The following is a 20,278-nucleotide window of genomic DNA, read 5'->3' as shown; positions in this document are numbered from 1 at the left end:
ACATGGCTATTGCTGTATAAAACACTTGTTCGTCCTCTTGTTGAGTATTGTACGGTCATTTGGAACAGGGATCGTGGTTTCACTAACGATATGATTGAAAGCGTCCAGAAGAAACTGCTTTGGGCGTTGAGATGCAGGTTTCCTGGTCAATTTGATACCACTTCCTACACTACTCAATGCGGAGATTTGAAGCTAGAGAAACTGGAAGATCGGCGAACTGCTTTCGATTTGAAGTTTGCTGCAGATCTCCTCCATGGTACCTTGCCGGAATGTCGTGAATTACAACTGCGGGTGCCATTTGCGGAACATCAGGAGCTTTAGGCCCTACTTCATTAGATGAGTTTCTGAGTGTTCTCCAGTATTAAGATGCTTTGGTCTGGCAAATAGTTTCGGTGATCTATTAGATCTTTTTTCTCGTCCATCTATTGATGGCATACATCGAGCAATAGTAGGTAACACTGACTAGGTTATGCTAGATGGTGTATATACACATATATATATATATGTGTGTGTTTTATCCATTTCCATTCTTATTTCAGTGTCTAACTATTAACATTTTCCTTTTAATTCTCTGAAATAATATTTTAACTTTATACTAATAAAATAGTTTTATTCAGAATTAGTTTCTGCTTATAGAAATTATTTACTGCTTAATAATAATCACAATTAATTAATACTCTGGTTTTATTCTTTTGTATTACTTTGTAATTCTTACTGCTTTAAAATATGTTATTATAAAATTATGTTCTGATTATGAATATTATAAATTCTGAATTGTGTTTTTTTAATTGTAAAATACTAAATTGTTATTCTTTGTAATTGCAATTATTATTATTGGATAATGTGATAGATATCAGTTATTGTTATAAAAATTGTTTTGGACCATTTTATTAATATTATTTTATAATTATGCACAGACTCATAACTTGCATTTATCAACATATATATGTAAATTTGCTATTGCTTTATAAGATGGTAAAGGCGATAGTCTGATTTTCTTGCCGCATGTTCGTTTCTTGAACGAAATTAATGTATTTTTGTAAATAGTGACTTAAACTTTAATTATTATTTTCATTGTTGTAAATTTATAATTTATTATTATTATTGTATTCCGATATTTATGTATTTAAATATTGTATTTTCAATTTATATGTGAATTGTTACTTATAACTGTTTATAGATATTGTAACTATTGTATATATTTTTATGTAATACTGTGCAACATATGAAGGCTTTGTAAAGCTGTTCTGTTGCACAAAAAACAAAATAAATATATAAATTATTATTTTGTTGTTGAATCCTTTCTATTTCTTAAGATAAATTAAAGCAAGATTATTAATTTATCTAGCATTTTCTTTAGGCAGTATAAACAGTGCTCAAGAAGTTCGATTGAACTGCTGAATCTTCTACACTATGCTAATAGCAAATTTATGTTTATTGCAGGAAGAACAATTTTTGACATAACATATCATATCACCTGCTTTTATGATATGAATTTTAAAAGCAACATAATTTGTTTCCTTTACCCAGTGAAAACTGTGTACAATGTATTATTTCCCACAAAGGAAGTGAAGACTTTTCACTTGGTTTCATCAAACCCTGTATCTAGTAGCTAATACCAATACAATTTAATATAAATGAAACTTTACTGAAAATTCTTGTGTTATGATAAAATGCTGTTTTCAATAGTTTATTTTTAAATGAAAGTATAATTTCCTTTTTGCTTTTTTTATCTGTTATATAAGAGAATCTGAAAATCATCATATTGAAAATTATCATGCAGTTTTCAACAACTTATCTTGGTGAATAAGGCTCTTCAATGGTACTTCAAATAAAAACAGAATACAGAAATCATCTAATTGTAAATATCAATCTTCAACTGAAGTTGACCGGTATATTAGGCCAGAAAGGACCTAATATATATATATATATACATAATATAGGGTATATTAGGCTCTGAAAAGGGCGATATGGCCTCTGCAAGGGTTGACTCAATCATTTCATTTTCCTTTTTTCTCTTTCTATATCTGTTACACAAGAGAATCTGAAATAAAAGAAATCAGTACTATAAAGGATTTCTATGAGGTTGAAGTACCCACTGTTTGACTAAGTATTAGTGCTGTAGGTACCTGAACTGGTTTTAGTGCTAAAGCTCTTTTAATAATCATCACCTCTGCTTATTATCTTCAAGAAATTAAGCTGAAATTAAAATATATATAAAAAAATCTTTTAAGTCAGCCCCCCAACAACATACCGGGGGTTTAGTATGAGATTAAGATGATGGTCTCTAACAAATATACTATATGTACATGCATTTTCAGGTACATACAAAAAATATCATAATAAAATAATTTGTTAAAATGGTAAAATGTAAAAATGATACATTCTGTTGAGATTTTCTTTTAACTGCTATATACTTACTGGAGAGCAAAAAGTGTTGTAAATTCAAATTATAATATACCCAATATAACTCTTACTGATGTTATTGCTCATAAAAAGCGATTCAATCTGGCTAATAATTTTCTTATGATAGTTACTATACATTTTTATTCTGTTAACATATAGTTAGTTGATTTTTAATTAGAAAACGAACGTATAAATTTTTAATATTGAAAAATAACCACTTCTGACTGAAACACTTAAATATTACTTGAAAAAACAGCCAATAACTGGAAAACTTATTCCATTTATTTAATATTCAGATATGAAAATATTACTTGTGACAGTTAACAGAACATATTTTTAGAGCTTTTTTTTGTTTTACGTCTGTTTAGATGATAACATAAAAAACTGTTCTTTTATTTTTTCTACTTTTTTGAAGATTTTAGTAATGAAATAAAAATACTTTTATTTAGTAAAAACTTATGGAGTAATAAGGTCATCCTAAATTCCAAAAACAGTTTATTAAATACAGTTCTGGCTTACCCAACTTATAGATAGACTGGAACAGAAAATACCGAACTTTATTTTTTTAATGTTTATAATTAATTTGACAAATTATTGGTTCTTGTCTCCTTCAAAGTACTCCCCTCTCCTATTCACACACTTTTCCTAGTGGTGTTTTTGCTTTGCGATGCAGTCCTGGATAGCTTCATCTCAAATGGTCTTTAAGGTCCATGACGAATTTGCTTTATTGTCATCATTAGTCTCAAAATGATGTCCTTTCATCACTGAAATTAATTTCAGAAAAAAGAAATAATCGCAGGTCTGGCAAGTAGGAAGGCTAAGGGAGGACCGTCATCTGATTTTTGGCACAAAACTGAGTGAGTGGGCACTTTGTAGTGATGAAGGATTCATGAGTTGTCTCGCCACAACTCCAGTCTCTTTTTGCGGATTTTTTCATCTAACTGTTGTATAATGCCTTGATAGTATGCACAGTTCACTATTTCACCTTGAGGTAAGAATTTAATATGCACAATTCCATATAAATTGAAAAAAAAACACAAGAGCATCACTTTGATATTGGATTGAGACTGACGAGCTTTCTTGGAGCGTGGAAATCCTTTGCCAATCCACTGTGGTGATTCAACTTTTGTCTTCATATTGTAGCTGTAAACCCAGCTTGCATCTCCATCAACAGCTTGTTCAAGAAGTTGCTGACAAATGTCCACTCCATGTTCTTTCTGCTGTTCGGTCATCAAACGAGAAACAAACTTTGCTGTAACTCAATGCATGTTCAAGTTTTCAGTCAAAATGTCAGCAATTTGCATGCACCAGATCGTTGATTTTCTGAACGTGAACGTCACCAGTTGAAGTCAAAGGTCATCTTCGATTGACTGATGACCACTTTTAAATCATGAAAACCACTCGTAACATTGACCTAGAACATCATTTCTGTAAGCTTGTTTCAAAAGTAGAAGAAATGTTTCTGTGAAAGTTTTCCCCATTTTCACACAAAATTTTATGTTGTATTGTTGCTCCTGAAAATCGCTACTAACACTTAAACATATAGCATTCAATAATAATAACACGAAAACTAAACAAGATATCAACAATTCAAAAACGCATAGTTACAGAGGAGGATGTGCGGAACACAATGCTGCCAACCGCACGTCACTAAATATCTCTGTTGGTGCTTAATTACAAATGTCCAGTTATTTTCTGAACAACCTCTACATTGGTATATGCTGTCTTAAATTCTATAATTCTGCTACTCAGTTCTTACCTCTTTCTCTAGATTTATTATTCAATTGAACAATGTAAAAAAACCTAAGTCAATTTTGCTTACATTATTGTTTACCCCAGCACTGAGTACCCTGCTGTAGGTACTGTTTTAAAGGCCGATACATTTCTTAATTGAGCAATAACTGATTGCAGCCGAAAGGTAAACTATTTTTTATAAAAATGAAAATAAAAAGTACTTAATCCAAACTGCATTTAACTGTCATTATACATGAATTTTATATCACTACAACCGATTGGGATTTGAACCCAAGACTTTCCAGATGAAAAACTGAGACTCTACAACTCAACTAGCTTGCAATAATACTGGTATATGCACAGTGTAACATTTTACACACTAATGTCTTCCAAATTTTTTTTTCTTTGTATATTCCCTTGAATGATTTACATTAAGGTCTAAAAAATATAAAAAATTAAAAAAATAATAATAAAACAAGAAAATGTAATAAGATGCATTTTTATTGCCATAGAGAAAATTTAAACAAATTACAGCTGATAATTTACTGAAAAAATTTTTTCTTAAAAGCATTTTTCACTGTACATACATCAACCACGGTTCGCATATAATTAAATAATATTCATTTTATTAATACTCTATGACATTTAGTTTTAAAAAAATTATACATTTTATATAAATAAAAAAAAAATTTAGGATTTAGCTATAATAATAATCATATTGATAACATAATTTAAAAATTTGAACTCGCAATAAAATCCAATTAATGAGAAATTGAAGGAAAAGGAAAGAGAAAAAATTAACACTAATCTTTACGGATAATATACAAAGGTATAAATCATTATTAAATAAAATAATTTATAAATACATATATGCTATTTATAATATATATAATATAATATAATATAATGATAAATATATATATACTATGATATAATAATAATTAAAAATAAAACAACATTAAATTAAATTTATATCGGTGAAAAAAATGTTAATATATATTTGTTTTTTTATATATATATATTTAAATTAGGCATAGTGTAAATTTACAGCTTCTTAAAAAAAAAAAATAAAAAATAAACAATGGACAAAAAAGAAGCTACAATAATAATAATAAACAATAATTATTACTAATTATACAATCTAAATAGAAATATAATTATAATAAATCATCTGAGTATTTTTTAATACATAATAAAAATAAAATAAAATTTATTTTAATAAAATTACTGATACACTAATAACGGTTTTGTAATTTTAACAGTTCGACCATCATGCACTGTAGTAGATTGAAAGAAAAATATATTAAAAAAAAGAAGAAAAACAAAACACTTCACAATGTTTGATATGGTTTAACTGACTTGCAACGCACCATAAAAAATTTCATATTTCAATCTAACAGTCACTCAATCATTACCGAAATGCGACAGTTGATGTGGTTTTTAAACTTTTATTTTTAATAATTGTTAAAGTAATATCATCATACATAAATCTCATCATTTAAAAACTGTTTTTACATAATTTCTCACACATTTTAAAATTAATTTAATTTAATCAAACATACAAAAGTTTGATAATTAAATAATTTTATACAAGTATATATATTTTTTTAAGTATGGTTTTACCCATTTTTTAAAAATTTATTTATTTTTAAACACCTAGCTAAACTATTCTACAAAAAGCCAAGGGTTTTGTCATGGTTTTAGTCAAACAATTAAAACTTACATTTTAATAATAATATAAACATGTCTCTTCAAAAACAATGGGACTGGTTGCAATCGCTACAGTATTACAATAATATTAAAAATCAATAATGTAATATTACATTTACCTATCATCAATAATAATAGAAATTTATAACGTAAGAAAAGTATAAACACGTAAAACAAAATTAATATAATTTAATATTATAATAATTCATTACACTATCATCTTTTATTAACAATAATTAATGATAATAATTAAATGTAAATGCAATTTTATAAATGCACCAGTCAAAAATCCCTGGTCCCTGAAAAAAAATTTCTTCACACAAAAATCACACAAGACTCAAGTGTGTTTTTTCTGTTAGTTAGTAAGCTATAATTCGTTTTAAAAAAAAATTTGAGCAGACTCCTTGAAAATTTCACTTTTGAGCGCTTGCTTATACATACTGTATTAAAATTTAAGTTCTTTAGGTTTTTAAAATATTTTATAAAAACACCTTATTATAATAATATTTCTAAAAATTCTATATATATTTATAATAATATTATTATAGAAATTCTATAACTGAATTTAAAATGGCCAAATAAAAACAAAACAGTGATAATGAAATAAATAGATTAATTTTCCCTAGAAAAAAAATAATTTAAATCATTAATTTCCCTATGAATGGTACATTCATGTTATAAATATTGTTTAATAGTTATATATACAAAGAGAATTATCATTTATGATAATAAAAAATTTAAGCTATTTAATAATTTATTTGGCCATTTTAAAAAGCAGATGTCTACACTGTAAAAAAGAATTACATAGAAAATACATAAAAAAAACTTTTCTTTTATGGAATGAAGAATAATAAATAATGCATAGTATTACATAATGTGTTTATATAAACAGTTCCATTTTGTTTAACGTTAAAAACGACTTTTTCTTTTTTTTTTTTAGAACACACAAAACTTAACGGTCACAACGTGGTTTATATTATAAATCTGCATTATATTAGATATAGAAAAAAAAAATGAAAACACAAAATAAGAACATAAAATATTCTCTTAAGAAGCTACACTTATATTAGGTTGTGTTGTTGTCTATTCCTTTTTTTTTTGTTTTTGTTTTTCCTTTTATTTAATGTATTCACTGAATACGGAAGGTAGGACTTGACAATTTATCAGACTGTTCACTTTTTCTCTTCTTTTTCCTTTTCTTTCTCCTTATTCTCTTCTGTTTCTTTCTCGCTTTCTTTCTCGATCTCTTTTTCAGACTGTAACAAAAAATATCAAATGAATCAATCTGGTAAATAAGAATTTTGCTTAACGTATGCAAAACTTTACTTACATGATTTCTAAAACGTACACCATCTAAATTGCACAAATATGACAATAGGCCTTACCTGATATGGATCTCAACCATTAATCAGACAATTTTTATAAGCTTTGAGATAAGAAACTGAGTCGCTGGACAAGTTCAAAATTTGCCATTTCACTAAGAAAATAGCTGCCTACCCAAACTGTAAAAGGTTCCACTGAACCGCTTCTAGGATACCTTTAAGGATAAACCAATATTAAGAAAAGGAGAAGAGAACAATCAACCCAAAGGAGGATTATAAGCCTCTTGGGAAATCAGGGTATTCTAACGTTCTGCCAAGAAGCAATATAGTACTCAAATCCACTTCATAAAAATCTGCATATCCAAATTACATGCTTTTACCTAAATTTATTTATGATACTGAAGATAGCACAAATTTTGATAAAGTTGAGTTTGAAAGAGTCAATACTTGATTTTTTCTTTAGTTTATATCTATTTTTAGATAAATTAACAAACTTACAAGTTTTCTGAGATCTCTCATGGAAGACTCCACTCTTTTTTCATATTATATGACAGTAAAGTTTTTGAACTCGATGAACTTCTACATACCTTAGTATTGAGTACATTGAATACACTATGGTCCTTGTCAAAATAATCTCATTGGGATGCTATACATTGACACAAATGCTTCCTTTAAAATAGCCTTGAATTAGTTTTGTGGATCATCTTTAGAACTGTTATCAAAATGCTTCCCTTTCTGTGATTCTTTTATCTTTGGGAAAAGAAAGGTCATACAAGGTCAGATCCTCTGAACAGGCCAACTATTCCAACACAGCAATTTGTTTTCTCACTAAAGACTCTCTTACAGTAAGTGCCATGTGATAAAATTTATTGTCATGATGCAAGATTCAGAAATTGCTGGTGAAAAGTTTGAGTCTTTTTACTAACAATTATTTTAATAAACAATTTCAACACTGACTCTTAATTTGGACTGAAAATATTTTTGGGTGTGGAGAATTGGCACTCTTCCGCTTGCATTTTTGTCATTGATTTTAGTTATATTGGTGGACCCCCATGATGGATCAAAATAACTTAGATTCTCCAATAACGGTTTTAGAAAAATTTCAAATCAACATTGCATCTCTAGTGGTGAGCTGTTTCGGTACCATATTTATAGTCATCTTGCTCGTAATAAGATTTTCCTACCTGTTCCTATATCAAAGTTAACTTGCTCTGCTCTGTTTCTAACTGTCAGCTGACAATTTTCACATACAATTTCATGAACCTTTATTTTCTTCATATTACTTATCCTTGTAAACTTGTACACATTTCCATAATTTTAAATCATTTTTTGTCAAGTCTGACAATAAATTTAATGCAGATTCAGTTGATTGGTTCATTTCCCTAATTCAAGCAATGGCATTATAATTGTAATGTAATTCAATGACTTGTTTACTTAATGTAATTTAATCAGAATTAATGTATACTAAAATACGTACAGACATTAACAGAAACAATACTTATCAACAATAACACAACTATGAAATGAAATATCAGTATGATGACATCATTAGAGCCATACATTATTTTTGTACAGTGCTGGCACAACACATATATTTGGCAAGTTGCAAACTTAACTGTCAAATCTTGTATGCTAATATTTTGTAAGGAGTATTTTTTAAAAGCTATTATTTGAGTATGGCATATATGAGTATGGAGGTGCAGAACTGCAATGAAGCAATCGGATGAGTAGTACAATATTTTCTCTGTAAACTTTTTAAGATACTTAAAAAGAGTGATACTTAATACTGTCAAGAGTGTCTTGACGTCTAAGGTCTCAATAAATTTCAGCCACATAAAATGATGGCTGTTCAGCAACTAACTGCTAGTGGACTAACCACAAGCATTTGCAGAAAATATTTCCAATAGATGCCATAAAAATAAACAAGAATGATGAGGTGTGCTTTTTATTACTATTTTATTACTATTTATTAAAATTAATAATTTTCACCCAGTAAAATTGCATAGTATTTTTTTTGAGTGCCAATTGAAAATTGGCAACGTCATCTTCATGAACTCCTCTTTATTGTGAACACAAGACTATCATTATGAATGATGAAAAATTAGATGTCATGGATGTGCAAATGCACATTAAAGAGAATGGATAGTAAACGACAATTAACTTGGTGAGTGCTACACCAGCTGCTGACTGATTTCTACAATAGGAGAATGTCAGATACAGTATTAATCTTCACACCATTTAGTTCTAACAAAACAGTTAAAATACACATACAGCAAGCAATTTAACAGCCAAGGGCAATTTTTCCTAGGCTTATCATCTTCATATAGAAAGATATTCTATGGTCATCTTGGTCGCCAAATTGTCTGTGACTTAATAGAAATCAGGTTCTCAAAACTAATAATTTTAACAAAACTAATAATTTTAACAAAACTAATAAATTTAAGGAACAGGAAGCTTATATCCAAGAGGAATTCTACTGGAAATGTTGAAAAAAAAGATAAGATTTTAAAGCTTACTTGTATAAGTGTGTGTGTGGCTGTAATGTGATAATTTTTTGATAAAGTAAGCAAATTTTTCCTTTAAAATCTGTAACTCAACTACCTAACAGTTAACAAATTGATTATGGCTTTGCTTTAGTATTTTCAGTTAGTCTCATTTCTGGCCAGACATAAATAATTGTAAAAATAAAAATAAATTATTGACTAAAATAATTTTTAATGTATTGGAGCAAAATTATTTAATACAGGAAACTGAATTAATATCTTAAAATAGTTTTTTTATTTTATTTTATGGGAAGAATCATGATAATTAAATTGCACAAATTTTATTTACTTGTTCAGTGTATTAACCTATTTTTCATAAAGACAACCTTTTCTATTTGAGCTCATATTTATATTAAAACTATTAATATTAGAATCAGTAATTTTACAAATAAGCATAGTTAAAGTGAGACAATAATACATTATATTTGTTCAAGTGGGTAATTTTTACAAGTGTCTAAATCTTCACAGTCTGAAAAATGCAACTTCTACAACAACACTTAAAAATTTCTTCCAACAAACATGCCTATTGCTGAGCTGATCACCATGTAAGGATTCTAAATGATATGAAGTTACCTCAACTCTTTAATAAGGAAATTGAGCAAAGATCAAAGAGGATAAAAATACAGAATCGTAATTCATTCTTATTCATTTTAAACACTCAACAGAATTCACAAGGAGCAAATAGTAATAATAATAAGCTAACTGATAAAAATGTAGCGGACATAGTATGTTGCAAACTTACCAAAAGTAAACCAAGTGAAGTATTAAAGGCAAGTTGAGATTAAGAAATGAAATTAAGCGCACTATGAGACATAATAAATACAAACCATCTATATATAAAAAGGGAGAAGATTTCCGCCTTCACATCTTTTACAGACCTATCACTTTCAAGAAGCAATATTCATATGCTATATACAAAATGTGAATGGCTAAATTCAACTAAAATTAAGAATTTTCTTCACTAACAATAGCAAATATTTATCAAAATTAATTTTGCTGACAAAAACAGCAGTTAAGCTTATCTGAGTCGCATAACACATGTTTAACAATACTCATCAAACACATACAAACAATTTCTTAAGTAAACACTAACATGCATCTCACTACACAGTGCTGTTAATAGCAGTAAAAATGGTAACTATATGTTACCAACTTTCAATAACTTAGGACAAAAGGAATAATCTGTTATATTCTATTAAAAAAAGGTTTAGGAGATTGAAATATTCTATTTAAGTTAATTTGTTATTTTAATTGTTTATAATCACCAAAATGATAACAGGCGAAGTGTACAATTTTTGTGCAGAGATATAAAATGATTGCACAATAATAAAAGAATGTTTTCTAAAAGAAGATACAAAAAAAAATCAACCCAGGATTAGATAAAAAAATTACAACAATAATTGTTAACGCACTAATAATAATATTATTTTTACCAGCATTAATAGATTGCAACAAAAATACCTTTTCTTTTTCATTATCCTTATCGCAGTTATCACCCTCTTTCTCAGCTTTTTTCTCTTCATCCTTAGCCTTGTTCTCTTTTTCTTCAGGAGGAGGCTTTGGCAGATGTGAATTGAGGTCCAGAGTTGTGCAGATATCTTCCCAATCAGGGAAACACCTGATGTAAAGAAATAATTAATATGTAATCAGAAATTAATCTAAATGTCTACAATATAAATTTTAAGTAGAATATAAACAACAAACTCTGAAGAAAAATAAGTTATTTTTTAACAAATCATAAGTACACAGTATGTGAGAAAAATCCTTCATAAGCATTATTTTAGTTCTCTTAAAATGGAACACTATTCTATTCACAAAAGTGAAGAAAATAATCCACATAAAAAACTCTCCATCTATAATCATCACGGTAAAAAAGGTTTCTATGGTATCTACAACTGTATTACTTAACTCCAGCATAATACTAATAGTATAACATAATGAAATAACGTAAATAAAAAGAGAGAAGTATATTTGAGCTTTTTGGTCAATACAATCAAAAAATACCGTAATCCAGTATCTCCACAGTACAGAAAGTCTTTCACATACTCTAGCTACAACTTCATGTATAACGTGATTCACATCCTCTAATTCAAGTTGTGTGTTTTTTTATTATATTCTTTGTGTCTACATGAGCTTTCCTCAAAATTTTTCCCTAGTATAAAGAATAAGGTATTAATACAGCAGACTTAAATGAGAACATCTGGTTCAATTAAAATTATGTAGTGTATACTTTTGATATTAAACATAGATTTACTGTATCTTGTTACAATGTGGATGTATTATATATAATATTCTTCTACAATTTCTAAAACACTTCAAAGATTATTGATGAAGTTCAGTTTAAAGTTTTAAAAAAAAATCATAGAAGATTTAAAATAAACCACGTTATTAACAGAGATCTGTATCTCTGTTAATAACGTGGTTTATACTAGATGAATCGACAAAAACATAGTAATAAAACTAGTAGAGATCAGCAATGAGTTCTTGTCCATAAGACAAGCTGTGGTATACAAATAGAATAATGCTTAAGAGGAACAACTCATCTTTTATTAACTTATAATATTGGTTATACTAAGTTTTATTGCATAGAGACTTGAATTGATTCACTACAGTGTCAGAATTTCCAGTAAGATATATACTGTTGGTCAGCTGGTACTACCTTCCCCCTTTTACAGCCACATTAAACAGAAAATTTTAAATAGGAATTGTAATGTAATGCTATTGGTAAGTGTTCATAAAAAGAGTGTGAATGTATTGTTTTTTTTTTTGTTATTCTTTCTACTAAACTTGACTGCTCTAAGAAGAATTATTTTGCCCATTTCTTTCCGTAGTCTAATTTTCAAATAATGATTATAAGCCTCATATTTTTAATTGTACAAAATAATTTATGCTTTCATTGCTGAAATACAGGAATCTATGTCAGAGATACTTTACTTACTTTGCACAAATAGTGCTTTGGGCACTGAATGAATACTAAAGCCATTTCCACATTATACATACATAAGACATGTGGAAAGTCATTCCCAACCACAACATCAGCAACCCTTATCATATACAGAGTGATTCAAAGAAATGGGAAATTTTGAAAGTTGGTGTTGGTAGCCGTGGGCGATTGGTACCATTTGATAAGTGGCGCCAGCCTCTCTAACCTAACCTGCCATTTAGTTGTCATGGATCCTTGGAGTGGTGCGCAACGTGCATTTGCTATCAAAGCGTTTTACAAAAACAATGACAGTGTGGAGGGAGCGCATAGAAAATTTTGCCGTCATTTTAATCTGGGACGGCACGACCGTGTTCCATCAACACATGAAATTAAAACATGGATATCTAATTTTGAGGAAACTGGTTCGGCAATGAAAAAGAAACCGCCAGGCCGTGAGCGAACCGTCCGTACACCACAGAATGTTCAAGCTTTACAAGATGCTGTCACACGAAGTCCACATCGGTCAATCCGTCGTCTCTCAGCATCTTTACAATCGCATAGTTCAAGTGTTCGAAGAATGTTAGTGAAGGACTTGCAATTCCATCCATACAAGTTGCAGATCGTCCAGGAACTGAAATCGAACGATGCAGTTGTGCGAGCACAATTCTGTAATGTAATGCTTCAGAAGATAAATGATAACGAAGAGTTTATTCACGAACTGTGGATGTCAGACGAAGCGCATTTCCACCTCAGTGGATTTGTTAACAAGCAAAATTTCAGACTCTGGGCACAAGAAAATCCTACGCAGCTACACCAGCATCCGTTGCACAACCAGAAAGTGACCGTGTGGTGTGCTATGTCATCTTACAGTGTTATAGGCCCTTATTTTTTTGAGGATGACACTGGTCTTGCGATTACAGTGACATCGGCTCGTTACATAGCCGTGCTTGAAACCTTTGTTGTGGAACAACAAAAGAGATTTCCACCGATTCTTAACACGGCCTGGTTTCAACAAGACGGAGCAACGTCACATACTGCACGAATATCGATGGCAGCTGTACTCCGATTGTTTGGACAACGTGTCATTTCACAAAATGGTGACATTAGATGGCCTCCCAGATCGCCTGATCTCTCAGCTTGCGATTACTTTTTGTGGGGTCACCTTCAAAGCAAAGTGTTCCACAGTAGACCTGCTACAACGGAAGAACTGAAGGCAAAGATCCGAAAAGCAATTGCGGAAATTCCAGTTGAGATGTTACGTCAAACCATGAACAATTTAATGAAGAGACTTCGTGAGTGTTTACGTAGAAGAGGAGGTCACCTGCAAGATGTCATCTTTAAAAAATAAACTAAAATGTATGTATCCTAAAATGGCAACATTTGTACAATTACATGAAATAAAATTCATTTTCTAAAAAAAAATTTTTCATTAACGTTATTTAATTTATTTAGTTTCCCGTTTCTTTGAATCACACTGTACCACTATATTAATTTTGTAGACTAAAAATGATGTATGACAGCTAGATATTACAACATTGTCAGTACTATGTAATAGGCAGACTAAAACCAGTTGCATAATAACTGCTGGTAAAGACCACTGACCTTATATCTAGCAGCAGGATTCATAATACATTATGCTTTACATAATTTGGTAATGAAAATAAAAATATTTATACATTGAAGTAAAATTCACTAAAATTTACTTATGATTATGTATTTAAAAAACAAACTTAAAAGAAGTTTTTTTTAAATTTCAGATAAAAAATTTCCCAATTGTGTTCTAAAGAAGAGAACAGTAGTAATAACAAAATAAATAGGAGAAGTTGTAAATACCTGTATGAATAATAAAAAAACCATGTTAACTAATAATAATAACATGAAGTAAAATTTGGTAATAAAGAGAGAAAAATAATCAGTTAAAAAAAAAATTAAACATAGTCTAAATAAAATGAAACTTTCCTGAAAATTTCAGTAGTTGTGAAATCAATTTTCTACTCTTTAGAAATCATTCTTATAAAAGAAAAAACTCATCTTTGAGGCAACTGCAGTCCTTGAAGGGTAATGAAATAAGCAAAATAAAACTTACTTCTCTTTCATTCTGTTGACATGTCCAACCAAGTTGCCGCAGCTTTCTTGCATGTAATCACGCAGTTGATAAGGCATTTCCTTATCGATGAAGTATATTTGGGCCAGATTGGCAAATGCTACAACGTCCAGCTGAAACAATAACCAGAATAATATCTCCATTTAGGATTTTATGCATGAAAATTATACTTGACATAAATTGAACAATTTATTTTATGTGATAGGTACCACAATCATAGAGTTATAAGTGACAAGACACGTGACACGAATCACTCTCTAAAGCAGTACAGCCATTCTCAAGAATAACAAGCATTTTGCACTTACAGGTTTAGCTTAGGATGTATTATCTAAGAAACTGAAATATCACTTTCTTCTGAAATCCTATCTGTAAACTAGTAATAGTACAATAATTCCCTCTGATGAGCTGAAAAACTAACCTTTAAATAATTGCACGCATTATTAATAATTTGTAGTTTATTTTGCACCAAACAAAATAATCTTCAAAAAATCTAGTGAATTGGCCACAACATGAATACTTTACTGCAAATTAATGGAAGCTGATTGTATATTATAAACTAAACATTTTAAATTATTGATTTTTGGAATTAAGAAAAAAAGATTTTTATTATTTTTTTTAACTATTATTACATATTATTCTTGGGCCATGACAAGTAGACAACCACATATACATATTATTATACTAATAAGAATGAAAACTATAACTTTACTTTTATATATAGAACATTTCAGTTCAAACCTTTAATGAGTTTGAATCCAAAACTAACTAATCTAGATATACTAATGAAAATACTAAATGGATTGCTCAACTTTTATCATAAGTGTGCCTCAAAACAGTCAACTGCCTAATTAAAATTTAATAACTTAATGTACAACTTTTTAATAAGCAAATCTAGATTGAAACATTTCTATTAACTGAATTCCAAAAATCAGAAAACACTGTTTAAGACAAATAATCAAATCCAGCTAAAAGAAACAATAGCTTTGATTAGATTTGGACCTAGATAATGCTGATTGATGTAATCAAAAGCCGACTAGTTATATGACCAAGGATTGAATGAATAGTTACCATAAAAAAAATCCCATTAAACTTACCGTGGTTGGTTCATCACCGAAAAAGAATGGTTTATCAGCTAACATATCAGAAAGTACTTTCAAGTCATTCTGTCCAAATTCCATAATCTCTTCTGGTTTGTGAACACCAATACCTTGTGCCTTAACTTTCCGTAATCCCTAAAACATAAAAACAAAATAAAAAATTAAGCAATGTATAATGTACAATCTTAACATACATAAATACCAACATAATCTGATATTACGCTTACTTTAGTGAATAATACATCATGTACGTTAATTTATACTTTTTTAAGAGGGAATCTTACAAAAGTTTTCACTAATGTATTGAGAATGAGATAAATGGTAACTAATGAAAAATACGGTTTAATGCTCACTAGAAATCAGTACCTCTAGTTGGATTATATGTAAATTTATATATTTCACTGGACTTATTGTCTGTAGTATTTTTTATGAGTGTGCAGCAGCTATCATTACTAGTCAATACACCAATGGAACAATCAACATCTTAATGTTGATTGTTCCATTGTTGATGGAATTCACTGATCTTACAATAATTACTTTATTAAATATTATTATTAAACTACTTAGTTATTTTAATAACTAATTTATATATAACAACAAAATATATATATATATATATATAAAATCTGACTGACAGTAAAATAATAATCCAAGAGCAATTATTTTAATTCAATATATACAAGAATAAAAACAATATAGATTACAACTAAATATGAAAATGACATCTGCATAAAAAGCTTCTGAAAGTTGCAATTATCACAATCTACATCACAACTTAACCTTGGAATGAAACATTGTTCCCATTATGTATATGTAAGTAATGAAGATCACATACATTACTGAACTAATATAAAAATATTAATCAAGTACAACGTATTTTCATTTTGTTCTTTGATCATTACACACAAGACAAAAAACCCTCAGTGTTTATGGTTATTATATACATAATTCAAAAACAGAAAGTTTTCTTTTTATAAAAATTGAAGTTTTATTATTATTAAGAGTCATAAAAAATTGATATTATTAACAGAGTACTAAATGAAAGTAACGATATCAACAAAAATGTTACCTTTAAAAAAAATTATAGAGATTTTAATTAACTAAATAGGCCAACAGCCCAGAACAACACATAATATTAAATTAAAAAAACTTGAGATAATTTGTAACAACTACATAATTAATAAAAATAATTAATTTTCAGTAAGCTCTATTCTTTAATTTTTTAATACATTTGGATAGAAACTATTTATTATCTGCCCACAAAAACAATTCACTTTTGTAACAATCAAAAGTAAAACTATTTTTCAGATTTAAATTATAGGTAACATTAAATAAGATACATTGACTTATTTCTCAACAGTTTTCTAATATCGACTTTAATTATTGTAAATTTAGGTTTCAACAGACAATCTGATAATTCATATTGGCATGAACATACGTAAATAAAAACTCCATGATAAATCTGACACAAACAGGTAAATTATAATAATGGGAAATAAATTTAAATCATACACTCTACAAAAAGACAAACAGTGGAACCTGTGAATAATGAACTCGCTTCTTAATGAGCGAAATTCCGGAATTTGTTTGGTTTTCTATCTCATTAATAATAAATTAACTTGCTTTTAGCGAGGTATCGACACATCATTAACTTTGTTATTACAAGCATTTTAATTTTTTAAAATACTGTAATACAAAAAAAGTTAAATAACCAAATAATCTCAAAGCAAGGGAATTCCATTTCTTCATTTACGAGCCTAAACCTGAACAAGCCTAAGGCTTGTTCAGTAAACTATTTAAGTGAAAGTCTGAAGAGGGGTGTGGTTAAAGATAAATTTTACCTATCCTACCCCCACTGGTAAATTCAGAAGTCATAATTTTCAGTTTAAAAATGCAGTACTGTACTACAGAATCAGTTAAACAAGTAGTATTGCGTTATTAAAGTGATCAATCAGATACCCAGTAGCCACACACAGTACAGTAATACTGTAGTCATGTCAGTGAATGCATTTTCATTTTAGTGTTTCTTGCTAAAAAAAAACTGTAAAGTGTATTTTTAAAAAGTGTACTCCATTAAGTCCAGTTCATTTGTAATGAACAATGTTGGGTGTTAAAAGGAAACAACTGTCTGTGAGTGATAATATCCAAATTATCCAAGAACTGGAACGAGGCCTATCAAATTCAATGTTTACAAAAACATGGACTTTCTTCATTCAGTTTCAATAGTATGGAAGAGTCGTGAGAAACTTGGGTGCTTTTGAAAAAATCACATGCAAGCAAAAGAACTCAGGCTATATGACAATGACTTTAGATAGCGCCCTCTTATCATAGTTTAAAGTGAAAAAAGTGAAAATGTACCTATCAAAGGTCCAGTTTTAGAAAGGCAGGCTGAAAAATTTAAAGAAATAAAAATAATAAAAGTCTCGGCTAAGCATATTTTATTTGTAGCATTGGATGGTTAGACCGTTTTAAAAACAGACATCAGATTGTTTGACTTTCTGACATATTCAGACATTAGACGCAATTAAGTTTTGACATATTCTGATAGAATGAAGAAAAATATATTGTGAAAATATATTATTCTTTGATATTTACATATCGTAAAAATTGTGTGACAGAAATTTTTATGTGGTGTTCATTTCTTAGTTTCCACAATGATTTTGGTAGGTTTTACTCCACACTTATTACCATTTCTCTTTTTGCTAATTCACTCAACGCTAACAGTTTTAGTTAAAATAAAAATGTATTAGCGTCTAAAAATGCAACACATCTAAATTTTATTTGTTAGTCTATAATACAGAACACATCGATCGATGCATTCGTGTTGGCCTGGTTAACATTGATTAACATTCCTGGCCTGGGTCAACATAATTTTTTCTCAAAAATGGCTCAAAAAGTTTTTATAATGGGACAATGACATTAAAAAAGAGGGAAGGGTGTTTTCACATTTTTTCATTTTTGACTTTTGCTTTAGTATGATGAAACTACACATTAAAGTTACTTAAAATTAGAACCTTTTAAGTTAATTGGGTTAAGGGGTGAAAAATCGAAGGCTAAACAGAAAAAAGAAAGTGGTGAAAGATATTAAACATTATTTCTAAATAGTTTTTGCCTCATGTCTTTAAAACCTGTTGATCACACAAATATATATGGCTGTATATATCCCCAATTTTTGACCGCACTAGGCAAGCGGGGCCATCACAACAGTTAGTACTCACATTTATTATTTTATTTAATTAACTACAATCTTTTTGGCTTTGTTTCATAACACTGAATCAAACTGGGCTAACTTATTGAAGTAATTAATTATTTCAATAAATAAACTTTTAACAACCAAAATATAAGGAGCTGAATGGGACTCATACTTAAAATATCAATTTAAAAAAATTTAATTTTCAAGATTAAAAATCCAATATTGATGACATGGGAAATTTTGAAGAGGAGGTTAATGGGACGAGACTTAAATTAAATTTTATTTAAATATTTTATCTGTTTTTGTGGCCGTTATTAAAAATGTTATATGCTGTTGAAAAAGAGGGTCATCAAATGGAACTCAAATTTTTTTAATAAAAATTGTGATTATAAAAACATCATTTGTTCAACGGGAGTTGTGTGAACTGGTAGCTAAAAGTTTACTACCAATTTAGATTTTTTTTTTGAATTATACTTTTAAAATACCAGATAATTTTTTAAATAAAAACATGATTAGATTAACGTTAAATCAAGTCCAAATTAGTTTACTGAACCTTTTGATCTTATTCACAATTGCAGTCTAAAAATATTGCAAAATAAGTCTATTTTTAAAAATCTTATGGAATAATCTTATTTGAAATAAAAATCTGTCTAGGAATAAGCCAAGAAAGTTGTGTACATCTTTACTAATCTTTTTTTAAATCAATTTTACTATTGTATCAGTAAAATATCAACTCTGTTGAATGCTATAAGCTAAGAAGAAATTACAATACTTTAACACTCTATGTAAAAATACAATATATCTTTATACAAATGAGCATAATCCATTAATTATTCTTATTGTTAAGTAATTTTAATTTGAAAAACCATTTTAATAAATAAAAAAAAATATTTTCACATTTTAATGAAAAAAACTTCAAAATTAATTAAAATATATCATACTTGTTTAGTATTTAATATACCTTTCTTCCATAACCGAACTTGAAAAAGAAATTAAGAATACCATTAGGTATTCTAGTACCAAGAGCATGTTGGAGGTTTACTTTATACCCTTTGATCATATTATCTGTGTGTTTTGTCCTCCACCACATTACTACCCTGAAATCAAAATAAAAAAGGATTAATATATTAGTACTGTAAATGATTTAATTATATAAAAAGTATGACTGTAGAATAAAAGAGTGTTTAAAATAGTTTTATTACATCAGACGTGAGTACAAAACATTATAGGAAGGCAAGGGGCAGAA

General features: G+C 28.7%; 1 protein-coding gene across 1 annotated transcript in view; it reads right to left on the bottom strand.

The window, feature by feature from the left end:
* Window positions 1–4,623: 4,623 nt before the first annotated feature.
* fax (failed axon connections) overlaps window positions 4,624–20,278 on the bottom strand; it is a 224,372-nt gene continuing 208,717 nt past the window's right edge. Inside the window, exons 3-7 of the mRNA XM_075372463.1 lie at window positions 19,994–20,129; window positions 15,837–15,974; window positions 14,725–14,855; window positions 11,177–11,333; window positions 4,624–7,106 (exon numbers count right to left, since the gene is read on the bottom strand). Coding sequence (XP_075228578.1) covers window positions 7,023–7,106; window positions 11,177–11,333; window positions 14,725–14,855; window positions 15,837–15,974; window positions 19,994–20,129 — 646 coding nt within the window. The 3' untranslated portion in view covers window positions 4,624–7,022. The remainder of the gene's footprint in view (window positions 7,107–11,176; window positions 11,334–14,724; window positions 14,856–15,836; window positions 15,975–19,993; window positions 20,130–20,278) is intronic.

Source organism: Lycorma delicatula, chromosome 8 (genome assembly GCF_047948215.1).
Source record: "Lycorma delicatula isolate Av1 chromosome 8, ASM4794821v1, whole genome shotgun sequence".
Lineage (NCBI taxonomy): Eukaryota > Metazoa > Arthropoda > Insecta > Hemiptera > Fulgoridae > Lycorma > Lycorma delicatula.
This window is presented reverse-complemented; position numbering and strand designations above follow the sequence as displayed.